This window comes from Seriola aureovittata, chromosome 17 (genome assembly GCF_021018895.1).
Source record: "Seriola aureovittata isolate HTS-2021-v1 ecotype China chromosome 17, ASM2101889v1, whole genome shotgun sequence".
NCBI classification, from domain to species: Eukaryota; Metazoa; Chordata; class Actinopteri; order Carangiformes; family Carangidae; genus Seriola; species Seriola aureovittata.
The window spans coordinates 23,823,363-23,848,525 of NC_079380.1; the positions used below are offsets into that span (position 1 = coordinate 23,823,363).

At 38.3% G+C, this 25,163-nt stretch overlaps 1 protein-coding gene across 1 annotated transcript in view; it reads left to right on the forward strand.

Annotated features, from left to right (window-relative positions):
• The window catches only part of LOC130184973 (protein shisa-8), a 100,084-nt gene that overhangs the window by 26,791 nt on the left and 48,130 nt on the right, over positions 1 to 25,163 (forward strand). The window contains exon 3 of the mRNA XM_056401119.1: positions 19,149 to 19,264. Within this exon, the coding sequence (XP_056257094.1) occupies positions 19,149 to 19,264 (116 nt within the window). The remainder of the gene's footprint in view (positions 1 to 19,148; positions 19,265 to 25,163) is intronic.

Sequence of the window (25,163 nt, forward strand, 5' to 3'; positions counted from 1 at the left end):
AAACGTGGACATTGGAGTCTGAAGTAAAAGCTGTATAAATATATAAAGGCTGCGTAAAGAGGTCCACTGCTGTTCTCACCTCTACAATTACATCTTTAAAAGAATAAATACTGCAGACAAAGCTGAGTGAAAACTATGAGTCTGTGGTGTCTGCAGCTGTCCTCTGTAAACGTCTGCAGGCCAGTATAACTGAGGCTCTACAGATGAGTGCATAGGGCTTTTAAAAAATACATTTGCTTTTGGCTTTAATGAGAGCTTCACTGCACATGCTAGAGAAGAAAAGGCGAAGGAGAGATGAAGGAGGGCGGAGCGTAGAGGGAATCAACAGATCGGCTTTTCAAAGAGGGAAACTGTCAGGCAGTTGATGAACACAGTCCGAATTAAAGTTTTGAATTGCTTTCATTTGTAATTGTTGTGAATAAATATCAGTTTAGAAGGAAGGCCGTGTTAAATGGAAATGTGTGTCTCAGATCTTCAATTATTCGCTGCATGAAAAGGTCAAAGGTGTTTTTGTTGAGGTGGAGGAACCAGACGGGGGCAACATCAGAACCACGATCAGTCAGGAGTAGGGTGTTGTTTTAAATATTAATGGGTATTTACAGACTGTGTGGGCAGAAACATGCTTTAATAACAGCTCTGCGTCTACCTGAGGATACAGACGATGAGGAGTTCAGCGTCTGCATATTAAACGATACGCTCCCTGAATGGCTCAACAGCCAAGGAGCGGTAATTACAGGGCAATAAAAGCACACTGAGGATGAGTTAGAGCCTGGCTCTGCCTGCCTGCCCCAACCGGCTCCTGTGTTTCTGTGCGTACCAATAATAAACTACAGCGTTGGCTGTGGAGTCTACAGCGTGGATGGTCCGGTAGCCGCCTAACAAGATGACGGGGGCTATTTCGTCGCAGGAGCACGGGACTAAATCTTCTTGGTGAAAGCAGAGTGCTTTGTATCTGCGACAACGGCGAGTTCAGAGATTATGAAGCCGGACAGGGCCGTCGCGGCACCGGAGCGACGGCTCAAAGACCTTGAACAAATCACAGAGAAAGAGAGAGAGAGAGAGAGAAAACTGACACCACTGAAGAGTCTCTCTGGAGGACGGAGAAGAAAGCTGCAGATGCCAAAAGATTTTTATGGAAAACAGGAGACGAACGTTGCAACTGAGAAGTGATGAAACAGGGACCATGAGAAGGGAGTTTTACCAAGACTGAGAGAATACTGAATAAATATAAAAGACACAAAAACATTATGTTCAAGGTGATGTCTTCGGAGTGGCAGGAGGCCCGGGAGGCAGAGGCTTTGAAACTGTCCTCGGCCCCAGAACAACACACTGATCAGAGGGTGTAAATGGGATCGTGACAGCTCACAATATGAGGAGAAGCCAGAGCGACACCTCTCTGATTCTCCGCAGCTGTTCCGTGTAGCGACTAAACTGCCCCTGATTAATAAGACTAACGAGGGGAGGGACAGACGGGACCAAGAACCTTTAGGCTAACAGCAAGAAAACCAGTTGGAAAAAGAGAAGGAACGCTGAAGCATCCTGGGCCACAAGAAGATAAACGACACCAATGAGGAACGCCAGACTTCTCCTTCTCCTCCATCTGTATCCTTCCTTCCTCCTTCCTTTCTTTTCCTCTTGTTTAAGGTTCGTTATCTGTCCTGTGGGCGAGCTCGTGGAGAGAGAGAGAGAGGGAACATGCAGACTCATCAGCTGAGGTGACGAGTACCTGAAGCTCCATGTGTCAGGAGCTTCTTCTTCTCCACTTGCCTCTCCGGCAGCTTTGGATGATCTCTGCCGCTTCCAGAGCGTTCCTCTCATTCATCATTTTGATGGTCACATCCTCCTCTCCCGGGCCGACCTCGGCTCAGCTGCTGTTGTCTCTGACCAGCGGCTTCAAGCAGCTGTTGTGCAAGTGAGAGAAAGACGTAAACGCACTGCTGACACACAGAAAGACACGAGGTCCTTCACCTTCGTCAGAGCAGCAGCCATTTTGTTTTCGGGATATCTCAGAAACACCTTGATAGAACTTAACTTGATGAACAAACATTCACTTGGACTGAAGAAAGAACTGATTTGATTTTGGGGGGGTCAAAGGTCACGGATGTGTTGACTTCACAAAACACGGTTTTGGTCTCGTGAATCTCAAGTAACGCCTTGAAGGAACTTCTGTACATGTGGTACAAACGTTCACCTTCACTCAAGGACAATCTGATTAGATTTAAGTGGCCAAAGGTCAAAGGTTAAAGCCACGGTGACCTCAGAAAACACTTTCTAGCCATTACTCAATTCCACACAAATGGTTCATATTTTCTGTGACTGGATAAATAGGGATGTAACCTGGAACTATATTCTGAGTGGCGGAGGGATACGACCACGAGGAGGTGATTCTGTAATGTAGCCAGGTACATGTGGGTTTGAACGGCCTCCCCTGTCTGAGGCAGTTGAGGTGTAATAACTGTTTCATTTGACTTTGTCTCTTTCTTTCCAATGCGCCAAACATCTCTGGATATCAGGAGGAATAAGTGGCTGTGCGTGATCAATCGATCAGATACACAATATTTATTATTGTCATAATATTATTAATGCGATTTGGTCTGTGCTCAGAGAGCGTGGCAGCAACAAGCCGGTGAAGTGAGAGAGGGTCCATCGATTGAGAGACAATCACAGACATGAATTCCTGCGAAAAGAGTGAAAGTGGGAGATTAAAATGTGCAGTGAAGTACGGCTCGCACTCGTCGCTGCGAGGAAGGCGGAGCGACGAGAGCGACGACCTGCAGTCCTGCTCCGATATTCAAATGTACGAACACACGACGGTTCACTGACTGATTCTGTCTGTTATGTCCCTGATGTTTGGTATCGTGTCAAAAATCTCTGGAGATATTTATATTGTGTTATTGTGACAACATGACACATTTACATGCACATGTTGTGTCTTGGGTCCGAGTGCGTGCGAAGGCCACATGCAGAGTTTAATAATGTATTTAACAGCTGCATAAATTCTACTGCATTCTGTTCAGTTTAATAAAGACCTGCAGTGTAACGCCTTCTATAGACTCTCCCAGTCAGCGCTTCACGATGTGTTGATGTGTTGATGTGTTGACGACAACAGATATCTGATCAAAAGGATCAATAAGCTTCTGTCTATCTGTGTGTAATGATGGATGATGGTGGGATCATAGCACGCTGAGTACCTGTATGTCGTCAATAATGTCAAAGGCTCGACAGGGTGATAGATATTCTGTTGACAAACGCTGCTGTGTGTGTGTGTGTGTGTGTGTGTGTGTGTGTGTGTGTGTGTGTGTGTGTAGGTGTATTCATGCATGGGTTATGTGTGCGTCACTGATGAATGTTTGAGAACAAATCCCTTGAGGAGAATGAATCTTTGTGTGTGTGCGTGTGTGTGTGTGTGTGTGTGTGTGTGTGTGTTGTTGTTGTTTCTAAAATAAAGACGGCCCAAAATAATGAGTGCAGGCGGTGACTCAGAGGTTGACATATGGTATTTTTCTGTGACATCATCTTTAGCAGCTCTGAGATCCTGCCAGCGACTGGTTCACGCTTCTTCCAACAAGCTGCCTTTTACTTCCTTGTTGCTGTTTTATCCACGTTTGGTTTTTAACACTGAATTAGAGCTGAGATTATAAATCTAACAGGCAAATAATCAGAAACTATTTTGATCATTTTTAAAGCAAAAAATAGTGAAAAATGCCAAATAGTAAGAAAAGAAAAGATGTTTTTCCTCGTGTTTCTATGATACATGAGAGAAAACTCAATAAGTGAACAAAATAAGATGTGAACACGTTACCATCAGCTAAAAGACGTACAACCTGAAACCCGCCGCCGGCGCGGAGGAATAAAAGCTCTCGGGTCCTCTGGCAGTGACGTGCACAGACGAGCGGTACCGGTCCGTCACCTGCAGCTGTTAGTATCAGAACGGAAGAGATAACACGTGACCCGTCCCGTCCTGGAGTTTAACGGTGTCCGCGGCTACAGACGCTTTCCCACGTTTACATGTGGCATAGATAATCTCAAATGTTGTCTGTGACCTCAGCGCAAAGTTGTAACTCTTAAGACACCATTTTGAGATACGATGTTTTGGAACGTGAGGTTACGCACATGCAAACACACATGCGCACACGCATGAACACAAACAGGCCGTGGCGTGGCGCCCACTCAGCCAAGCCAAGGGACATTATTTGGCAGCTGTCAGCTCTAATAGGAGTATGGCAGGGTGGGAGACAGATCCAGGCTCTGTACCAAGCCTACAAGGGTGCACTATCTGGCAGCATATCTGCATGTTTACAGTGTGTGTGTGTGTGTGTGTGTGTGTGTGTGTGTGTGTGTGTGTGTGTGTGGATGTTTATGTGTCAGAGGCACTGGTGTAACAGACCCCCTCTGAGACAATGCATGTTACCAATTGTGCCCCAACAGTGTCCATTTAGCCTACTGCGTGTGTGTGTGTGTGTGTGTGTGTGTGTGTGTGTGTGTGTGTGTGTGTTGTGTGTGTGTGTGTGTTGCCTCCCTCTGACAGCAGTGGATAAAGTGCAGTGAATTACTGATCAAGAGAGACTTCAAGTGTTGGCTCTGTCATTTTGTGACACCACAAGACAAAGAAGGAGAGAGAGATGTAGAGACAGATAAACTAACAGAGCACACACACACACACACACACACACACACACACACACACACACACACACACACACACACACACACACACACTGCTGAATATCTCTGTGTGCCTCCTCCTCTAACTTACAAAGGCCTGATTTCACATTCTGGTTGGAGCAGCAACAGTTTCAGAACAATAATCTTTATTTAATTTACATAACAATCACACTCTTGTAAAAAGCTGCAGAACCGACATGGAGGATTATGGGAATCCTACTTAATCACGATATTAGTTAAGCGTTGTCCTAAAGTATAAAAACAAAAAGAGTCAAACACTTCATGTAATATTCATTAAGAAAGTGGGAAATCAGATCATTTAGTCGTAAGGTCGAAGTCGAGTTTCTTTTATCAGTGGTTTTTAGTTTTCTTCTAGTTTATAGTAAGAGGCAGAGACCGCCATCTTTGTTCTGTTTAATTAACATTAACATTGAATCATATTTGTGTTTGAACAAATGACTTTGGCTTGACTGATATTGTTTGAGAGTTACGTCGGTGTAGGATTGTTTTATTATCAGTATCATGTGACTCTTGTTTTCTGTTTCTAATTCTTTTAGTTAAAGGTTCCACTTTACAATCAGACTCCCCTCATAAAGGATTAGTTCATTAATTAGCTTGAACTAATCCGTTATAACACATTCGATAAAAAAGGGCAACAGTGACCTGTTACTTGCCAGATAGTGAGCCTCATATCTCTATGTTTTCTCCATCATTCAGCTTTTGTACCTGCTGCTTCATCACATGTTTGTTCAGCATCTTCATGGTCAAAACGTTTCATCTGGCAGATCACATGATCATGTCAAATGACCAGCTTCCTCCTCTGAGGCCTCGGCAGTGTTGTTTTCCTGGATGCTCTCAGCAGCAGGAAAAGGAGCCTCACTGTAACGTGTGAAACGCATCATCCTTCATTAATCAGTTACAATCAGGCTCCTTTTACCAGCCATAAATGGTAGTAACTCATTAGTGAGATTAATGACGAGTAAGCATTAACTTGATCTCGCCAAATAGTGAGCCTGCATCAGCGTATGAGAACTTGTTTATTTATTATTTATAAAGTGTTAACAACCAAATTAATAACCTGATTAGAAACTACTTATAAATCCTTTATTAGCGAAGTCTTATATATAAGACTGAAAACATGTGACAGAGCGATGAGAGAAAACTCAAACATCCTCCTGCCTCGCACATTCTGAAATTCACTTCCCCTGCCCCCGAGGATTTTTTGTGAAGTCGCTGGTTACCGCACACAAACACACAAACACACACACACACACACACACACACACACACACACACACACACACACACACACATACCCCACTGTAACCTCTCTAAATTACCACCCATGAGAATTAGAGGGTGAGTCACTTCTGTGTGGCATCAATTAACTCCCTCTGGGCACAACTGTAGGTAGGAGACTGGCAGCTGTGAGTGTGTGTGTGTGTGTGTGTGTGTGTGTGTGTGTGTAGGTTGGTCAGGTGGCACAACTGTAGGTGGCGAGCAGCATCACACACACACGTACGTACGCTCAGGTCCACGCTGGGTTACAGGCCCTGGAAGCGCCTTGTAATGTAAACTAACCTGCTGTGACAGTGAAGAGTGATTCAGCTACAAAATACTGTTACACACCCAGGGGAGTAAATGTGTTTGTGTGTATCTGTTCATGTGTGTGTGAAGAACAATACTGAATGTCTTATTACGTGACCGTCGGGTGTTTTTCTCGCTTTATTTTTAGCTCCAAACGCTCTTTGACGATTGAAAACAAAAGTGCACGTTTAGTTACACAACCAGGACCGGGCTGCTGCGAGGTCGTGGTGCACGAACAGACAAAAACTGTGATTTGATTTCAGTGTTTGACCGTGTTAATGTAAAATTTGACCACGAGACAAACATTTGCCTTCTTGTTCAGAGTTTATGCGGCTTCGCAAAATGTGACAAATATTGTTGTTTGATATTTGGGAACTAAACTCCATCTCATCCACTTCCTCAATGACGTTTCAAATGCAGCAGAGTGAGTGAGTAAGTAACAAGTGAGCCAGTGTTAAGGTTGTGTTAGTATTAGGGTCGTGGGGGAGTAACCGGGTGAAACTGGCGGAGGGTAGGGTGAAGCAGGGATAAAGGCGGAGGGAGGGAATGGCTGGCGCTGGATTCTGAGTCTGAGACGAGTTAGAGAGCTTCTTTTGAGAGCGGCCGAGAGAACTGGGAAACAAGGAAACACAAAAACCAAAGTTGCAGCAGAGCTGTAACAGCCAGACTCTTTATCGCTTGTTTGAGTTTCCTGTATTGACATCATTTATCCTGTTTTCACACAGTTTCTTATCAATGTGTCAGATGTATTCAGGAAAACAGCCAGGCCCATACCCTGCCGTCACTAATAAGGACCAGATTTAAAAAACTGTTGCTCAACTTCTAACCTGATGTATGTTCGCCGCCACATCAGAGTCAATTAGGAACAGGTTAACTAAACAGTAAATTACTGGAATTTTGAATTGAAAACAAAATAATGACGTAGTGATTGGCCAGACAAAAGAAAAAACAACCTCCAGGCTTCACTGGATCAGACTAAACCTGTTGGAAGTTTGACGCATGTTTCCTTCATCAGAACGCCTGTAGCCGTCAACAGTAAATAACCTGTAACTGATGAACTCAGACTCCCTGCTGTTTGTTTTATGTAAGATAATTGACATACCTCATCTTCATGATGGGAGGGGCGTTTGTCTCGTTCACTGAAGCTGATGTCAGTGCAGCTGTTGGGAACACCTGCTCAGTGGGGACAGATGTCCCGGGGACGCTCCAACTTTATTAGTCCAGAAATGGATCCCTACTCAAAGCAGGGTGGGGGTGGGGGTGGGGGGGGGGGGTGTACAGTTTATCACTTTTGCCTTGATCATGTTTGAAGCATCTTTAATTACAGTGATGCTTGTCCCAAACATCAGCACCAACTCTGCTGCGGCGCTCTCCGCTGTCAGAGCTGGTAGTTTAGCTTTAGCATGAGCCTCTGGTAGCTAGCTAAACCAGACAACCGACGCTAACTCGATAGCTTCATGCTACAGTATTCATCATCCGTGAGCACCGAAAGACACACTTATTTCTTCCTTGGATTCAAGGAGGTGCGTTTGTTTTACAGTTCGTGTGAACCTCAGCAAACATGCGAGTGACTGTCCTTATCTTCTACATTGTTGGGTAATATAATTAGAATCTATTGATTTTTTTAACAACAATTATTTGATAATCAGTTAATTATTGATATCCCTAACAAGTAAACATGAAGGAAAAGCTGAGTTTGCATTAACGAGGGCAACGAGGGGAAATTAGAAGTAAAATAGACGAAGGCCACGGTTTTACTGTAAGTCAGATATTCACTGAAACGTGCCGTAAAACATGCTAAACGCATCATACGCTCAATTACCGTGTTATTAATAAGTGAAGCGTACCTAATAAACTGATAACTCTGTGTAAATTATTTATACATTGCAAGTTATTTATAATAACTGCTTTTTCAATGAGTATGGGATTTTTAATGCAAAAATCATTAAACATTAAACATATGAATACATGGCCCATCATAAATAATCATAATCATCTTTCTCTCCTGCTTCAGTCTGTTTACAATGAAAGGAGAGAACTCAATAAAGACACTGTTCAAGTGTCACAGTCTAATCAAGCGCCACATGTTGGGAAGGTTCGTGCGTGAATATCAGCACAGTTTTCGGAGGCTAATCGTTTTTTTTCCTATAAACGTCTGAATGATCACTAATTGCGCTCGACAGAAAAAGAAAAATTCCACAGCGGTAGATTTCTGACTCCATTTAAAGCAATTACCACACACATGAAACTGCTTCACTGGAAAACGCACTCGTGCTCAGTCAGCGCGGCTCATGAGCACTTTTAATTTGTCACTGTCATCGGTTTGAACGGCACCACGGCTGCTGGCTTCTTGAAGTTTATATGTTTTATCACATCAAGTCATCCAGGAGTAGCTTGTACTGTTTCTGAGTTTTCTTACTCTGCAATATTTAGCAAAGTCTCCACTGGGATAAAGCTGAGCATGTGCCGCCTCAAGCTCGTCAAATCGCCTGCAGATGTTTCTTTGGAGTTTTCCAGAAGTTCCACCGATCCTCACGGGAATAAGAACCCTCTGTGGTGGATATTTTCCCGCCTTCTGCTGAATCATTTTTTGTTTGAGAGTTTGGAAAAGTACAGCCTCTGAATATCATCAGCTTTTATTCATTATTTAATTCATATTCTGCATCGCATTACAGGGGAAATCCATTCTTAAGTAATTCAACTGGTAAGGAGAGGAGATGCTCTCTCAGGCTTCTCTCTGGAGCTCTAGTAACAGTGTAAAACTACACTGAGATGGTTTTTGGTTCTTAAAACCACAAATATATTCTTCTTATGGATCAACACTTCAAATAAAACACAGAAGAAGAGGAAGCACGCAGCTAAATTCGAAACCTAGCAGGTTTGCAACTGTACACTTTACACATTTCAAAGAAAAGACTGGTTTAACCTTTAAGACACGTCAGTTTGGAAAGATGACAACAACTGAATCTCCTATAGATCATCATCATGTGCATTGTCAGCTAGTCTATAGTGTAGTGCACATGCTGTCGTCATTTGCTGTCGTCACGTCTGTACTAGTGTGTGTTGTTTGAAGTGCCGCATGTCAACACTTACTGCTTCCCTCTCTTATCATGAAAGGGCCAGATCTCCCTCGGCATATAGACTGGATGGATGCTATTCTGATCCGGGGTTTACACACTATTTGAATTTCTCTGCAACTTAAGTGTTGCACATTTGCATTTTTTTTTTCATACATTTTACGCCTTTGCCTCATGCAACTCAGTGTAATGGCAGAATATGATGTTTGGTTACTAACTCTGCAGAAATAAAGATAAGAATGATAAAGAAAAAAAATCACATGACCCCAGAAGCTCCAGGTGAAAAACTGGTGGTAGGTAGAGGCCAAATATTTTCTCATTCATTGTTTATGTGTGTGTGTGTGTGTGTGTGTGTGTGTGTGTGTGTGTGTGTGTGTGTGGTCTTTATATCACTCTGTATTATCTCAAGAGTGTTAATATTGCAAGTTGGTAAAGTTTATGTGACAGTTTCCTGAGGGAGGGAAAAATAAACGAGGGAGAAAGAAAGAAGAGATTGGGCTAAAGGGCGAGAGGCTGAGAGACACACCAGACATGAGAGAGTGCAAGAGAGGCAGAATCAGAGGGCTGAGAGAAGAAGAGTCAGAGACGGAGGGTTGAGGAGGCGATATAGGAAAAGATAAAAGGCTCATAGCAACGAAAGTGACGCAGGGGGAGAGATAACGGGGGGGTCGAGTCAGATGCAGAAAGTTGAGAAGATAAGATAGACGGGATTAAGAGAGGAGAAAAAGAAAGAGAAGATGTTTCCAGGGAGACGGAGGGTGTAGAGAACAAGTACTCAACAATAGCACTCATGAGCATTCGGGGAGAGGTTGGACACGAGAGGCACAGAGCGGGAGGGAGGGAGGGAGGGAGGGAGGGAGGGTGAGGCGAGAGAGTGACGGAGACACAGCTTCAGCTCACTTTATTACCCATCGTGTGGAAGACAAATGGAGTAGTGGAATGGAAGTGGACAGATATTAATGAGATGAGAGAGAGGAAATGGATTGGCTAGCAAGCAGAAAATGCAAAGGCCGATTAAGATGCATACATAGGTACAGTGTGTGTGTGTGTGTGTGTGTGTGTGTGTGTGTATGTTCCTGTAGCACATACTGTCCATATTATTGCGTTTATGGAAACATATATGAGTATTTATTGTTTCTGCATGTCCTATTTAAACTGTCGTTGTCCTAATTTCCCCCGTGGAAATTATTGAATTTGTCAAATCTCAACCTTCGTGGTTTTACTGTAAGAACAAATTTCATTACTGACCTTGTACATATTTGCACTTTTTTTTTTTTCCAGAAGAGATGACATGTCATTCCCAGCAGGATTCATATTTCAAATGAACTTTTTCCTACTATTAATTTATCCAGGAGAGGTTTTGCTGAGCTGAGATTTTTTCCAGCAGCACCCTGCTTTACACTGACGCCAGGGAGCCGCCCAGTACGACCGCAGACGACTGGCATGTCACCGTTTGATTGCTTAGTGACACCTTCACAGTGAGAAGAGTGTCAGGGGAGAGGAAAGAAATACCACTTTCCTTTCATATTTTTTCCTACCTGATACTTTTGACTTCTGTGCGCTCACGTAAAGTCTACTTCCTGTCTGGTTGAAAAAACACAGACCACATCGTGCGACTGTTGTTCGTCCACATGATGAGTAGACTGACTGTGATGTGTGAAGCTGGTGCCCTGTTTGGGAATTACTTGTTATGCCATGATTTATTGGCATTGCTATGATGGAGCCATGGGCATGAGGCCATGTGCCAAAAGTCGTCATATCAATGTCAACATTATACCAATTTCCATTATGTGTTCATGCAATCTCTTCATCTCTGCATTTGGGAACAAATGACACAAACATATATAAAAAAAAGAAGAAAAAACATTACATCCTTCACTAAGGTACATAATACTTAGAGCCTATTGCAGTTCTACTGTGTTGGATTGTATTATATTGTGCTGGTGTTCATGTTATGCTTACTGCTCTCATGACCACAGGCGATCATTTCACAGCGGGCTAATAAAAAGACAAGCGCTCCATTGCATTGTGGAAGGCTATGCCGAGGTTTCAACAGCGAGATTAACAGTGAGGAAATATTCATGGGTCTCTTGATAGCAGCTCTCAGGTCACAGCTGATCTGTTGACGATGTTTTCTGTAATTTCCCTGTCAATGGTGGCATGTTGATGGTGAGCTTTTACTTTTAGTCCTTGTTAATATGTGAAAACACTGGAAAGTTTGAAAAACTAATTAGACTCTTTGAAATTAACAGTGGAAATGAAATAAAACTTACAGTACAGCGTGTGTTGTTATTTTAGGCTCTGTGTTTTGTGTTGTTTTTGTCCCTCACACTCTAAAAGAGCAAGTCATATCCTTTGGTTTCCATCAGGGATGTTTACTGTAGCAATTTAATTGCGGCGGCACATACGGCATTGATGAAGCTTTGTATGAGACAAATAACATTACCAATTTTCACTCTATCATCCTGCACATAAAATTCAGTAAGAAATAAATATGTCACAGTATACTAAGGCATAAAATGTCAAAAAACATGTCAGAGTATAGTAAGACTTAAAAAGTCATAACAATGTCATGGTATAGTAAGTCATAAAATGTAAAAAAAACATGTCATAGTATAGTAAGGCATAAAATGTCAAAAAAATGTCATAGTACAGTAAGACTTAAAAAGTCTTAACAATGTCATATTATAGTAAAGCATAAAATGTCAAAAGAATTTAATATTATAGTAAGTCATAAAATGTCATAAAAAAATCATAGTTTAGTAAGGCATAAAATGTAATAAAAATGTCATAGTATATTAAAGCATAAAAACGACAAAGTATGTATAGAATGGCATAAAATGTAGAAAAAATTTCATAGTATAGGAAGGCATAAAATTTAATAAAAATGTCATAGTATAGTAAGGCATAAAATGTCATAAAAATTGTCATAGTATAGTAAGGCATAAAATGTCATAGTATAGTAAGGCATAAAATGTCATAAAAAATGTCATAGTATAGTAAGGCATAAAATTTCAAAAAAATGTCATAGTATAGTAAGGCATAAAATGTCATAAAAAATGTCATAGTATAATAAGGCATAAAATGTCATAGAAAATATCATAGTATAGTAAGGCATAAAATGTCATAAAAATTGTCATAGTATAGTAAGGCATAAAATGTCATTAAAAAATGTCATAGTATAGTAAGGCATAAAATGTCATAAAAATTGTCATAGTATAGTAAGGCATAAAATGTCATAAAAAATGTCATAGTATAGTAAGGCATAAAATGGTATATTATGGAAAGTCATAAAATGTCATAAAAAATGTCATAGTATAATAAGGCATAAAATGTCATAGAAAATGTCATAGTATAGTAAGGCATAAAAACGAAATAGTTATAGTAAGGAATAAAATGTCATAGTATAGTAAGGCATAAAATGTCATAAAAATTGTCATAGTATAGTAAGGCATAAAATGTCATAAAAAATGTCATAGTATAGTAAGGCATAAAATTTCATAAAAAATGTCATAGTATAGTAAGGCATAAAATGTCATAAAAAATGTCATAGTATAATAAGGCATAAAATGTCATAGAAAATGTCATAGTATAGTAAGGCATAAAATGTCATAAAAAATGTCATAGTATAATAAGGCATAAAATGTCATAGAAAATATCATAGTATAGTAGGGCACAAAAACGACATAGTTATAGTAAGGCATAAAATGTCATAGTATAGTAAGGCATAAAATTTCATAAAAATGTCATAGTATAGTAAGGCATAAAATGTCATAAAAAATGTCATAGTATACTAACTAATAAAATGTCATAAAAATTGTCATAGTATAGTAAGGCATAAAATGTCATAGTATAGTAAGGCATAAAATGTCATAAAAATTGTCATAGTATAGTAAGGCATAAAATGTCATAAAAATTGTCATAGTATAGTAAGGCATAAAATGTCATAAAAATTGTCATAGTATAGTAAGGCATAAAATGTCATAAAAATTGTCATAGTATAGTAAGGCATAAAATGTCATAAAAATGTCATAGTATAGTAAGGCATAAAATGTCATTAAAATGTCATAGTATAGTAAGGCATAAAATGTCATAAAAATGTCATAGTATAGTAAGGCATAAAATGTAAAAAAAAAAAAATGTCATAGTATAGTAAGGCACAAAATGTAAAAAAAAAAAAAGTCATATTATAGTAAGGCATAAAATTTTATAAAAATGTCATAGTATAGTAAGGCATAAAAACGACATAGTTATAGTAAGGCATAAAATGTAAAAAAAAAAATGTCATAGTATAGTAAGGCATAAAAACGACATAGTTATAGTAAGGCATAAAATGTCATAGTATAGTAAGGCATAAAATGTAAAAAAAAAAATGTCATAGTATAGTAAGGCACAAAATGTAAAAAAAAAAAATGTCATAGTATAGTAAGCCATAAAATGTCATAAAAAATGTCATAGTATAGTAAGGCATAAAATTTAAAAAAAATGTCATAGTATAGTAAGGCATAAAATGTCATTAAAATGTCATAGTATAGTAAGGCATAAAATGTCATAGAAATGTCATAGTATAGTAAGGCATAAAATGTAAAAAAAAAAATGTCATAGTATAGTAAGGCACAAAATGTAAAAAAAAAAAGTCATATTATAGTAAGGCATAAAATTTAATAAAAATGTCATAGTATAGTAAGGCATAAAAACGACATAGTTATAGTAAGGCATAAAATGTCATAGTATAGTAAGGCATAAAATGTCATAAAAATTGTCATAGTATAGTAAGGCATAAAATGTCATAAAAAATGTCATAGTATAGTAAGGCATAAAATTTCAAAAAAATGTCATAGTATAGTAAGGCATAAAAATTGTCATAGTATAGTAAGGTATAAAATTTCATAAAAAATGTCATAGTATAGTAAGGCATAAAATTTAATAAAAATGTCATAGTATAGTAAGGGATAAAAACGACATAGTTATAGTAAGGCTTAAATGTCATAGTATAGTAAGTCATAAAATGTCATAAAAATTGTCATAGTATAGTAAGGCATAAAATGTCATAAAAATTGTCATAGTATAGTAAGGCATAAAATGTCATTAAAAAATGTCATAGTATAGTAAGGCATAAAATGTCATAAAAATTGTCATAGTATAGTAAGGCATAAAATGTCATAAAAATGTCATAGTATAGTAAGGCATAAAATGTAAAAAAAAAATGTCATAGTATAGTAAGGCATAAAATTGAATAAAAATGTCACAGTATAGTAAGGCATAAAATGTCATAGTATAGTAAGACATAAAATGTCATATTATGGAAAGTCATAAAATTTCATAAAAAATGTCATAGTATACTAAGGCATAAAATGTCATAGAAAATGTCATAGTATAGTAAGGCATAAAAACGACATAGTTATAGTAAGGCATAAAATGTCATAGTATAGTAAGGCATAAAATGTCATAAAAATTGTCATAGTATAGTAAGGCATAAAATGTCATAAAAAATGTCACAGTATAGTAAGGCATAAAATGTCATAGTATAGTAAGACATAAAATGTCATATTATGGAAAGTCATAAAATTTCATAAAAAATGTCATAGTATACTAAGGCATAAAATGTCATAGAAAATGTCATAGTATAGTAAGGCATAAAAACGACATAGTTATAGTAAGGCATGAAATGTCATAGTATAGTAAGGCATAAAATGTCATAAAAATTGTCATAGTATAGTAAGGCATAAAATGTCATAAAAAATGTCATAGTATAGTAAGGCATAAAATTTCAAAAAAATGCCATAGTATAGTAAGGCATAAAAACGACATAGTTATAGTAAGGCTTAAATGTCATAGTATAGTAAGGCATAAAATGTCATAAAAATTGTCATAGTATAGTAAGGCATAAAATGTCATAAAAAATGTCATAGTATAGTAAGGCATAAAATTTAATAAAAATGTCATAGTATTGTAAGGCATAAAAACGACATAGTTATAGTAAGGCATAAAAACGACATAGTTATAGTAAGGCATAAAATGTCATAGTATAGTAAGGCATAAAATGTCATAAAAAATGTCATAGTATAGTAAGGCATAAAATTTCAAAAAAATGTCATAGTATAGTAAGGCATAAAAACGACTTAGTTATAGTAAGGCATAAAATGTCATAAAAATGTCATAGTATAGTAAGGCATAAAATGTCATTAAAATGTCATAGTATAGTAAGGCATAAAATGTAAAAAAAAAAAATGTCATAGTATAGTAAAGCACAAAATGTAAAAAAAAAAAGTCATATTATAGTAAGGCATAAAATTTAATAAAAATGTCATAGTATAGTAAGGCATAAAAACGACATAGTTATAGTAAGGCATAAAATGTCATAGTATAGTAAGGCATAAAATGTCATAAAAATTGTCATAGTATAGTAAGGCATAAAATGTCATAAAAAATGTCATAGTATAGTAAGGCATAAAATTTCAAAAAAATGTCATAGTATAGTAAGGCATAAAAACGACTTAGTTATAGTAAGGCATAAAATTTCATAAAAAATGTCATAGTATAGTAAGGCATAAAATGTCATAAAAATTGTCATAGTATAGTAAGGCATAAAATGTCATAAAAATGTCATAGTATAGTAAGGCATAAAATGTAAAAAAAAAATGTCATAGTATAGTAAGGCATAAAATTGAATAAAAATGTCACAGTATAGTAAGGCATAAAATGTAAAAAAAAAATGTCATAGTATAGTAAGACATAAAATGTCATATTATGGAAAGTCATAAAATTTCATAAAAAATGTCATAGTATAGTAAGGCATAAAATGTCATAGAAAATGTCATAGTATAGTATATTTTTTTTTTTGGGCTTTTTTATGCCTTTAATGGACAGTATAGTGGAGAGTGACAGGAAACAGGGAGGCAGAGAGAGGGGGAATGACATGCAGCGAAAGGCCGTCCGATGCGGGATTCGAACCGGGGCCAACTGCAGCGAGGACTGTAGCCTCTACACATGGGCGCCTGCTTAGACCACTACGCTACATGACGCCCCAATGTCATAGTATAGTAAGGGATAAAAACGACATAGTTATAGTAAGGCATAAAATGTCATAGTATAGTAAGGCATAAAATGTCATAAAAATTGTCATAGTATAGTAAGGCATAAAATGTCATAAAAAATGTCATAGTATAGTAAGGCATAAAATTTCAAAAAAATGCCATGGTATAGTAAGGCATAAAAACGACATAGTTATAGTAAGGCTTAAATGTCATAGTATAGTAAGGCATAAAATGTCATAAAAATTGTCATAGTATAGCAAGGCATAAAATGTCATAAAAAATGTCAGTATAGTAAGGCATAAAATTTCAAAAAAATGTCATAGTATAGTAAGGCATAAAAACGACATAGTTATAGTAAGGCATAAAATGTCATAAAAAATGTCATAGTATAATAAGGCATAAAATGTCATAAAAATTGTCATAGTATAGTAAGGCATAAAATTTCATTAAAAATGTCATAGTATAATAAGGCATAAAATGTGATAGAAGATGTCATAGTATAGTAAGGCATAAAAACGACATAGTTATAGTAAGGCATAAAATGTCATAGTATAGTAAGTAATAAAATGTCATAAAAATTGTCATAGTATAGTAAGGCATAAAATGTCATAGTATAGTAAGGCATAAAATGTCATAAAAATGTCATAGTATAGTAAGGCATAAAATGTAAAAAAAAAATGTCATAGTATAGTAAGGCATAAAATTGAATAAAAATGTCATAGTATAGTAAGGCATAAAATGTCATAGTATAGTAAGACATAAAATGTCATATTATGGAAAGTCATAAAATTTCATAAAAAATGTCATAGTATAATAAGGCATAAAATGTCATAGAAAATGTCATAGTATAGTAAGGCATAAAAACGACATAGTTATAGTAAGGCATAAAATGTCATAGTATAGTAAGGCATAAAATGTCATAAAAATTCTCATAGTATAGTAAGGCATAAAATGTCATAAAAAATGTCATAGTATAGTAAGGCATAAAATTTCAAAAAAATGTCATAGTATAGTAAGGCATAAAAACGACATAGTTATAGTAAGGCATAAAATGTCATAAAAAATGTCATAGTATAGTAAGGCATAAAATGTCATAAAAATTGTCATAGTATAGTAAGGCATAAAATGTCATAAAAAATGTCATAGTATAGTAAGGCATAAAATTTCAAAAAAATGTCATAGTATAGTAAGGCATAAAAACGACTTAGTTATAGTAAGGCATAAAATGTCATAAAAATTGTCATAGTATAGTAAGGCATAAAATGTCATAAAAATGTCATAGTATAGTAAGGCACAAAATGTCATTAAAAAATGTCATAGTATAGTAAGGCATAAAATGTCATAAAAAATGTCATAGTATAGTAAGGCATAAAATTTCAAAAAAATGTCATAGTATAGTAAGGTATAAAAACGACATAGTTATAGTAAGGCATAAAATGTCATAAAAATTGTCATAGTATAGTAAGGCATAAAATGTCATAAAAATGTCATAGTATAGTAAGGCACAAAATGTAAATAAAAAAAAGTCATATTATAGTAAGGCATAAAATTTAATAAAAATGTCATAGTATAGTAAGGCATTTTCATGGGATTTTTCAACAGAAATTAAACTCATACTTCACCATTTTATATTTACTCCAGCTAGCAACCTGATTGCTAGCTCCCAGAAGACAGAAGACAGGGTTAGCTTGCTAGTGCGAACAAGTTCACTCAAATATTGGTAGCGACAATTCTGTCCTACAAACATATGGGTAGGGTGTTCCTACCATTCATACACAAACTTACTTCCTCACTGTTTTTTGTTACCTGCACTCCACACAGCAACAAACTCCTCTACTCTGACATTTATAAAATATTTAATCATTAATTTATTCATTGATTTTAACTTTTAATTGATTAACCATTACTTTCAGCTATTTCAGCTCTTTGCCCTTGTCTTTAGCTATATATTTTTATTTATTATATCCCTTTAGTGATCTATGTTAATAATTTATGAATAGCTTTTAGTTTACTGTTTCAATTATTTAATTTAGCTAACATGGGTAATGTAGCATTCTCTGCCTGTTTGATAGTTTTCATGAACTCTGGCGACTATAACTAAACCCATGCTTAGGAATCACTGGGCTAAATGTTTTAAAACATTTAAGTAGAATAACATCAACCAACTTCGTTCTGTCTGATAGAAACCACAGTCCAAGTTGTTGTTTACAGCTGCAGGTTCTGTGTTCTCCTGAAGAGTTAAGTCTACATGCTAGAAGGCCGTTTCCTGTCTGTGTTCCAGTTTTGAGGAGGCATCAGAACTTGTTCAAAGGCATCAAACAATAAAAGATGGGAAGTTGTTTTATTTCTTATAAATGACTGACGTGCCCAGTTGGCAAACACCCAGAGACTCATGCCTTTCATCGTCGATTCCACTGCCTCGAATTTAATTCACAGCGTTTTCTGTCAGAGTTTGTTTTTATAGACATGAACAATCTTGTTTCAAACTTTAGCCTTTATCCTCAGGTAGCACTATTAAGATCAGGGCTGGTTGGATATTTTTAATAATGGATTTTCATATTATATCCACATTAATATGTGCGTCTTTTATCATCTTTCTCACTCTGTCGCAGCTATTTCCCATCACAATATTTCTAACACTCTCCCTTCAGCCCTCTTTGTTTAAGCAGTAACTTTCACTCACTTGCCTGACACCACAGTCCTCTTCTCTTTCCTATGTGTAGATACTTTTCAGTTTGTATGCAGGATGCTGTAAATGTGTGTTTTTCTTCCCCCCCTCCAGGACTCTGACGGAGCTTTTGAAGCAGCCGGGGGAGGCAGGAGCAGTGGACGGAACTGGGGTTCATCATCCAATAGGGACCAACGGCATCTCCGCCAGGGCCCTACGCTCCAACAACGGTCAGTCTTCAGTGTGTGTGTATGTGTGTGTGTGTTTAAGCAAACTGAGCTGATGTAAAATGACATACAAATCAGGAAACCAGGTTGTGCAAGTAACAAGGTCAAACTGAAACTCAATAGTTTGTTCTTCACACACTGTATTTTCTCTGTTGTTTTATATCAGTGCAGTTCAGTTAAAGCAGCTGACGTGTCTTAGAGTCGTGTTTTCAGGCGACACCACCATCTATTCAAACATATTTTAGCTAACTATTTTATATTATCATTGTACATGTACATGTAAATTAGACTTGGATTCACTGTCGCTCCAAATCAAGAGTGATTCAGAAACAGGGAGGTGAGATAACTGAGAAACATCCAGTGTGAGACAAACATAGTGAAGTCCTTTATTCATTTATGGACATTTTTATTTTTACGCACACACACACACACACACACACACACACACACACACACACACACACACACACACACACACACACACAAACACCAAAGACCCCAAAAGTGCACAGAGGCCTATATGTTAAAACTCCTGCACCAGTGCGCTTCCTGTCACACCTACAAACGCTCACGTGTCATTCATGGACGAGGAGGCGCAGGGAGGGGCAGGTCATATTTAATTAAGATGTAATTAGCCGTGTTCCAGCTCCACAACCACAGAGGGAACGCTGTGTGACCCATCTGTCTCCCTCTTTCTCTGGATGCTCTGACCACACACACACACACACACACACACACACACACACACACATACACACACACACACACACTCTGAATATAACCCCGTGCTTCTTCAGTGGATTGAGACTCAAATTAGTGGACATATTTCCTGAGGGCTCGTTTGTGACAAGAGTAATGGCGAGTTGTAAAGGACAAAGGTCCCGGTTGCCTCACAGCTCTGTCCTCGTCGTCACACGTAGCGGAAAAAGATTCGAGCCAGGTCTGTCTGTAACCAGGTGGACCAGGTGTGTTACTGTCTTTATTGTAGCGCACATGAAGAATCCAGGAAGCCACTTGATATCAATTAACATGACTCAAAAGCACTGATACCGACAAAGACACCACATCCTGCACATGCTGTAGTTCATGAATAAATCATTCAAGTGTAAAAGTTTAATTTTTTTTATTTCACACTGTCAAACACACACACACACTTATACATGCAACATTTATCCGCACATACAGACAAAAGGAAATTGCTGAGGCGTATCCCTTTACTTTCATCTTCCCACCGCTGCAATAAACAAGTTTTTTGGCCTCTTTTTCACCCTGTACTGAGCTTATTATCACTCTGTTGTTTCCCTCGCTCCCTCCACTTCTTCTCTTGCTATTAAATCCCCCCATCCCTTTTTTCCCTCCTCTGCCTTTTTCACATTGCTTTGTCTTGATCATTATCTAATCAACCTTCCTGCGCCATGCACACGTGTTTCAGTACATACAGTAGAGTTAATACTTGTTGTATGTGAGATAATTAAATATATTAATAAATAACATCAACCTTCAGCTTTAAATCAGTGAAGATCAAATACAGAATCACAAAGGATAACCTATAAAAACAAAAATGAAAGAAGCAGCAAAAATAACAGGAGGAGGAGTGAGAGAAGTGTTAAATAAGGGATAAACAAGGTGGACATATGGAGGAGAAAGTGTGTGTGTGTGTGTGTGTGTGTGTGTGTGTGTGTGTGTGTGTGTTGGGGGATGAATGGGGTACCGGGTGATGACAGTCGGGGGCGATGGGATGAAGTTATTCTGATCCTGCTGCGTCAGCCGTCGACACATAATCACCTCTTAATTAAACACTTTTAATCCTCTAGGCCACTTAGACAGAGACAGTGAGGAAGAACAGAGATGGGGGGGTGGGAGAGAGAGACAGACAGACAGACAGACAGACAGACAGACAGACAGACAGACAGACAGACAGCATGGTGGACAGATGGGTGTAAATGTAGATAAAATGTTTATCACTTCACAGCCTAGAGTAAAAAAACTTTTCAGAGGTGTTTGATGGTTGCCAAACTCTTCTTCTTCTCCTCTATGATTTCAACTTTGGGTCTCATCCAAGAGACTTCAACAGACTTCCATTTAAACTGAAAGTCTAAAGTAAAAGCACTTTGAATGTTCCCTAGAAATAGATTGTATATTGCCGTCTCTGTGGCTGGAAACGTCTGTCCGCTCGATGGGTCCGACACTTTCCTCCAGACTGAAATAGATCCGCAATTGTTGGATGTATTTGCATTGAGCTTTTTACAAGCATTCATGGTCTCAGAGGAAGAATCCTACTGGTTTTGAAGATCCCTGATTTTCTTCTTGTGCTACCGTTGGGTTAATGTTTTTGGTTTGTAGTGAAGCACCTTGAAAAACTAATTACTGGAACAATCATCACTAAATACATTAAACAAACCAAGACACACACAAAAAAAACTTCTTCATAAGATTCACATCAAAATTTCATTATGGAAACAGGAAATACAGGCAGATCATTTTAATCCATAGCAGAATACATGGAATCAAAATAATCCAAGACTTTAAAAGATTTCTGGACAGATCCCAGGTTTGAATATTTAAGTTTTTCCAATTTCAAATGAGCCATCACTTCTCTGACTGCCATGAAAATTAGTACAGATATTCCTGGTACCCAGAGGATGAATCCTACTGACTTTGGTTCTGGTGCAACATCAGCTGGTGAAATTTTGACCTTATTCTGTGAAACATCTTCACATCTTCTCGACCGACATTTCGTGGTTCCCAGTGGAAGATTCCCACCGACTTCTTCCCCAGCTCCATCATGAGGTTGGCCATTTTGGAAAGAGAGTGAAAAAAAGTCTCAGAAAGTGTTGGATGGATTACCAGGAAAGTTGTTACTCACATTCATGTTCCCCTGAGGGATGAACCGTAAGGACTTTGGTCATCATCAGATCAGCACTTCAGTTCATCCAATAACTATTCTATAGATCGATGACATTCCCACCGCCCTCAGCTCTACTTTCTACTTTGCATTTAGTGCTAATTGCTACATGTTAGCATGCTAACACGTTAGAATCAGAGGATGACCATGGTGACCATGAACCTTTAAACACCTTCACTGCATGTTAACTTCTTTTTCTTTCTCTCTGGATTTTGAAACTAAAGCTGAATGTGTTGCACAGTATTAAATATTAATTGTTATTTATTCTAAAACTTGCAGATTCATATAATAATGATTGTCAATTTTTCTTATTTATTTGTCCACATGCTGACTTGCCTCCAGCGGAGACATAAATGCACAGAATGCAAAATTTTGACACCAAATTATAATCACTTTATTGCCCTTCAAAGCAATTTCTCTAAACTCATTTATATAATAAATCTAGCAGCTGATAAATCTCCATTATGTGAAAGCGACTCATTTCTGATTCACTGGGTGAATTTGCTCTACATGTGCATGTACATACAGTATATACATGTATATGTTCTGTATATGAAAACACTGTGGCTGCAGGAGTCAGAGAGCAGAGAGGAAAGAGTTCAGCCGATTAGGATGAAAATACACCGAACAAGTTCTGAGCTCTTTCTCTAATGAAGACAGCATCCAAATCCTCCTGTTTCCTCTCCGAGAAAAGAATGATCTGCCTTCCACTCCTCTCCTATTCTCTCCTGCACTCGTTTTCAAGGCGGATATATTTTAAATGCCATGTAAGAGATGAAGTGAGGGATAAAAGTGGTAAGATGTAAAGTCTTAGGATGGCATATTTGACAGAAAGAGAGGAAAGAGGGCGAGAGAGGGAGAAACACAGGGAGGAAGAGTATCGAGGTCATGCCACGGTTACAATGACTGAATCAGTGAAACGGGAAGACAAGGGTTTTTGTGTGGCAACAAAAGACAGCTGATACTGTGGAGGGAAAAGAGAGGAGGAGGGGCTGACAGAGAGGAGTTATTGAACAAAGTCAAAGAACAAGGTAACGGGGAGCGGAGGGAGAAGAGAGGGAAGAGATGAAAACGAGTCGAGGTTAAAAGAGCCATACCTTAACAGTGACATTACTGAGAGCGGGAGAAACAGCAAGAGAGGGAACAAGAGATGAAAGGGGACGATGACAATGAGTGGTGGGTGTGTCCTCGCCAGGCGAAGCCTGAGAGACTGAGGAGATTGAGGAACATGCGTCTGGTGAACGATGAGGAAGAAGAGGGAGGGAAAGAATCCAAAAAAATGTTCAAAAAGAGAGAGAGACAGCGAACAATGTGTGAGAGCTGGGGCGCAAGTGTGGGAATGAAAAGAAGAATAAAAAGAGTGAGAGAAAGCTGGAGAGAAGAGAAGAAGACGGGGGCAACATGCTGCTAGCTGCGAGGGGGACAGCTGGTCAGATGCTGCTCAGCTCTGTTCTGGTGTGGAGAGCCACCCTGAGGACACACACACACACACACACACACACACACACACACACACACACACACACACACACACGCACACACACACACACGTACAGAATGGTTGCATGTACACCTATACATTGCCTATGTCACAGACTGGGTGGGGTGGATGGAGAGCAAAGATTGGGGGACATGGGGGGGGGGTTAGGATTAGTGAAGAAATGAATGGTGAGATGAAAATCAAAAATTTGAAGGAACAATGGAGGAGGATGCTAGAAGAAGAAAAAAGGAAAGGAGGGGAGGAACATCTCCACAGACGAGGGTAAAAAAAAACCATAAGGTGCGTGTAAGTGAGACGATGAGCTGTTATAGTGAGAATAAAGAGATGGAGAGAGTATCAGGCGATGGGATGTGTGGCAGGGGAGGAAGACTGAGAAAGAACAGATGGTGGTGAAGAAGAGCGGGAAGGAGGGACGAAGGCTGGGAAGCTGGGAATGCGCTCCCAGATCACTTATAACTGCAGTCAGCCGTGCGAACACTGCGTCTAATTGTAGCAGCGGCTGCGGCACAGAAATCCTTCTTTCTTTGTTTTGTCAAATTACAGTCAGGTGATTTCAACACCACTGAAAGCAGCCGGGGCTCCGCTGGGTTCTTTTCTTCAGCCGGCTTTGCAAAGGATTTCCCTGTATTACTTTAGACTGGAAAACCTCAAACAACAGAAAGAAGAATCCACAGAGGAAGCGTGAATTATCAAACGCGATCATTAAAATTGAAATCATCGTGTTAAAGCTGCTCACACAGGAAGTTTCTACATGTCACAACGGGAACGATTCTAAGATGAGGGGCTGTCGATGACAAAGCAGGTCTGAAAAAAACATTAACAAGTGAGGTTCAGTGGGAGCCAGAGATAACGTTAGCAAGCTAGGCTAGCTAGCTTCCACTCAGAATGCAGATGCCAAACAGCCAAGCTTGGTGTCCTGTCCCCGGAAATGTCCCTGTGTTTTAACTGTGAATAAAAAACAGACGTCCAGCGTTGTGCTTGTTTTGGCCAACAGAGGGGGGGGGGCTGGTTGTTAGCTACAGCAGCTACAGAAATAAAGCTAAAATCAACAAAATAGAGTTATCCAAATCCTTTTCTTCCTTGTTTTGTTGTTGGCTCTAGGCAGAGAAAAGGTTAGCTGGCTAACTCATTGGTCAGGAGTTTATAACCAGGCAGTAAACTAACGAAAACAAACATACCCAAAGCCCCCCAGCCAGAACTTTGAAAACTGTTTTTATGTTGGAAGAAGTGAAGAAGAAGCTGATTCTCTCACTTCACAAGACAATATTCAAAACTTTTTATTTTATTTTGATCTGTGGACACTTACGAACTAAAGGAATATAAATAATAGATAATATTAGACAATAAGACTTCACAACTGCTTCAAATGTAGGGAATCATCATTCTATCACTCGTTCTTCACTATAGTTTATTGCAGATCAACCAGTTCCTATGGTTAAAACACATGAAACTGGGACTGTCCCCCTTTTTATTTCTTAGGTAAAAACATTGGATAT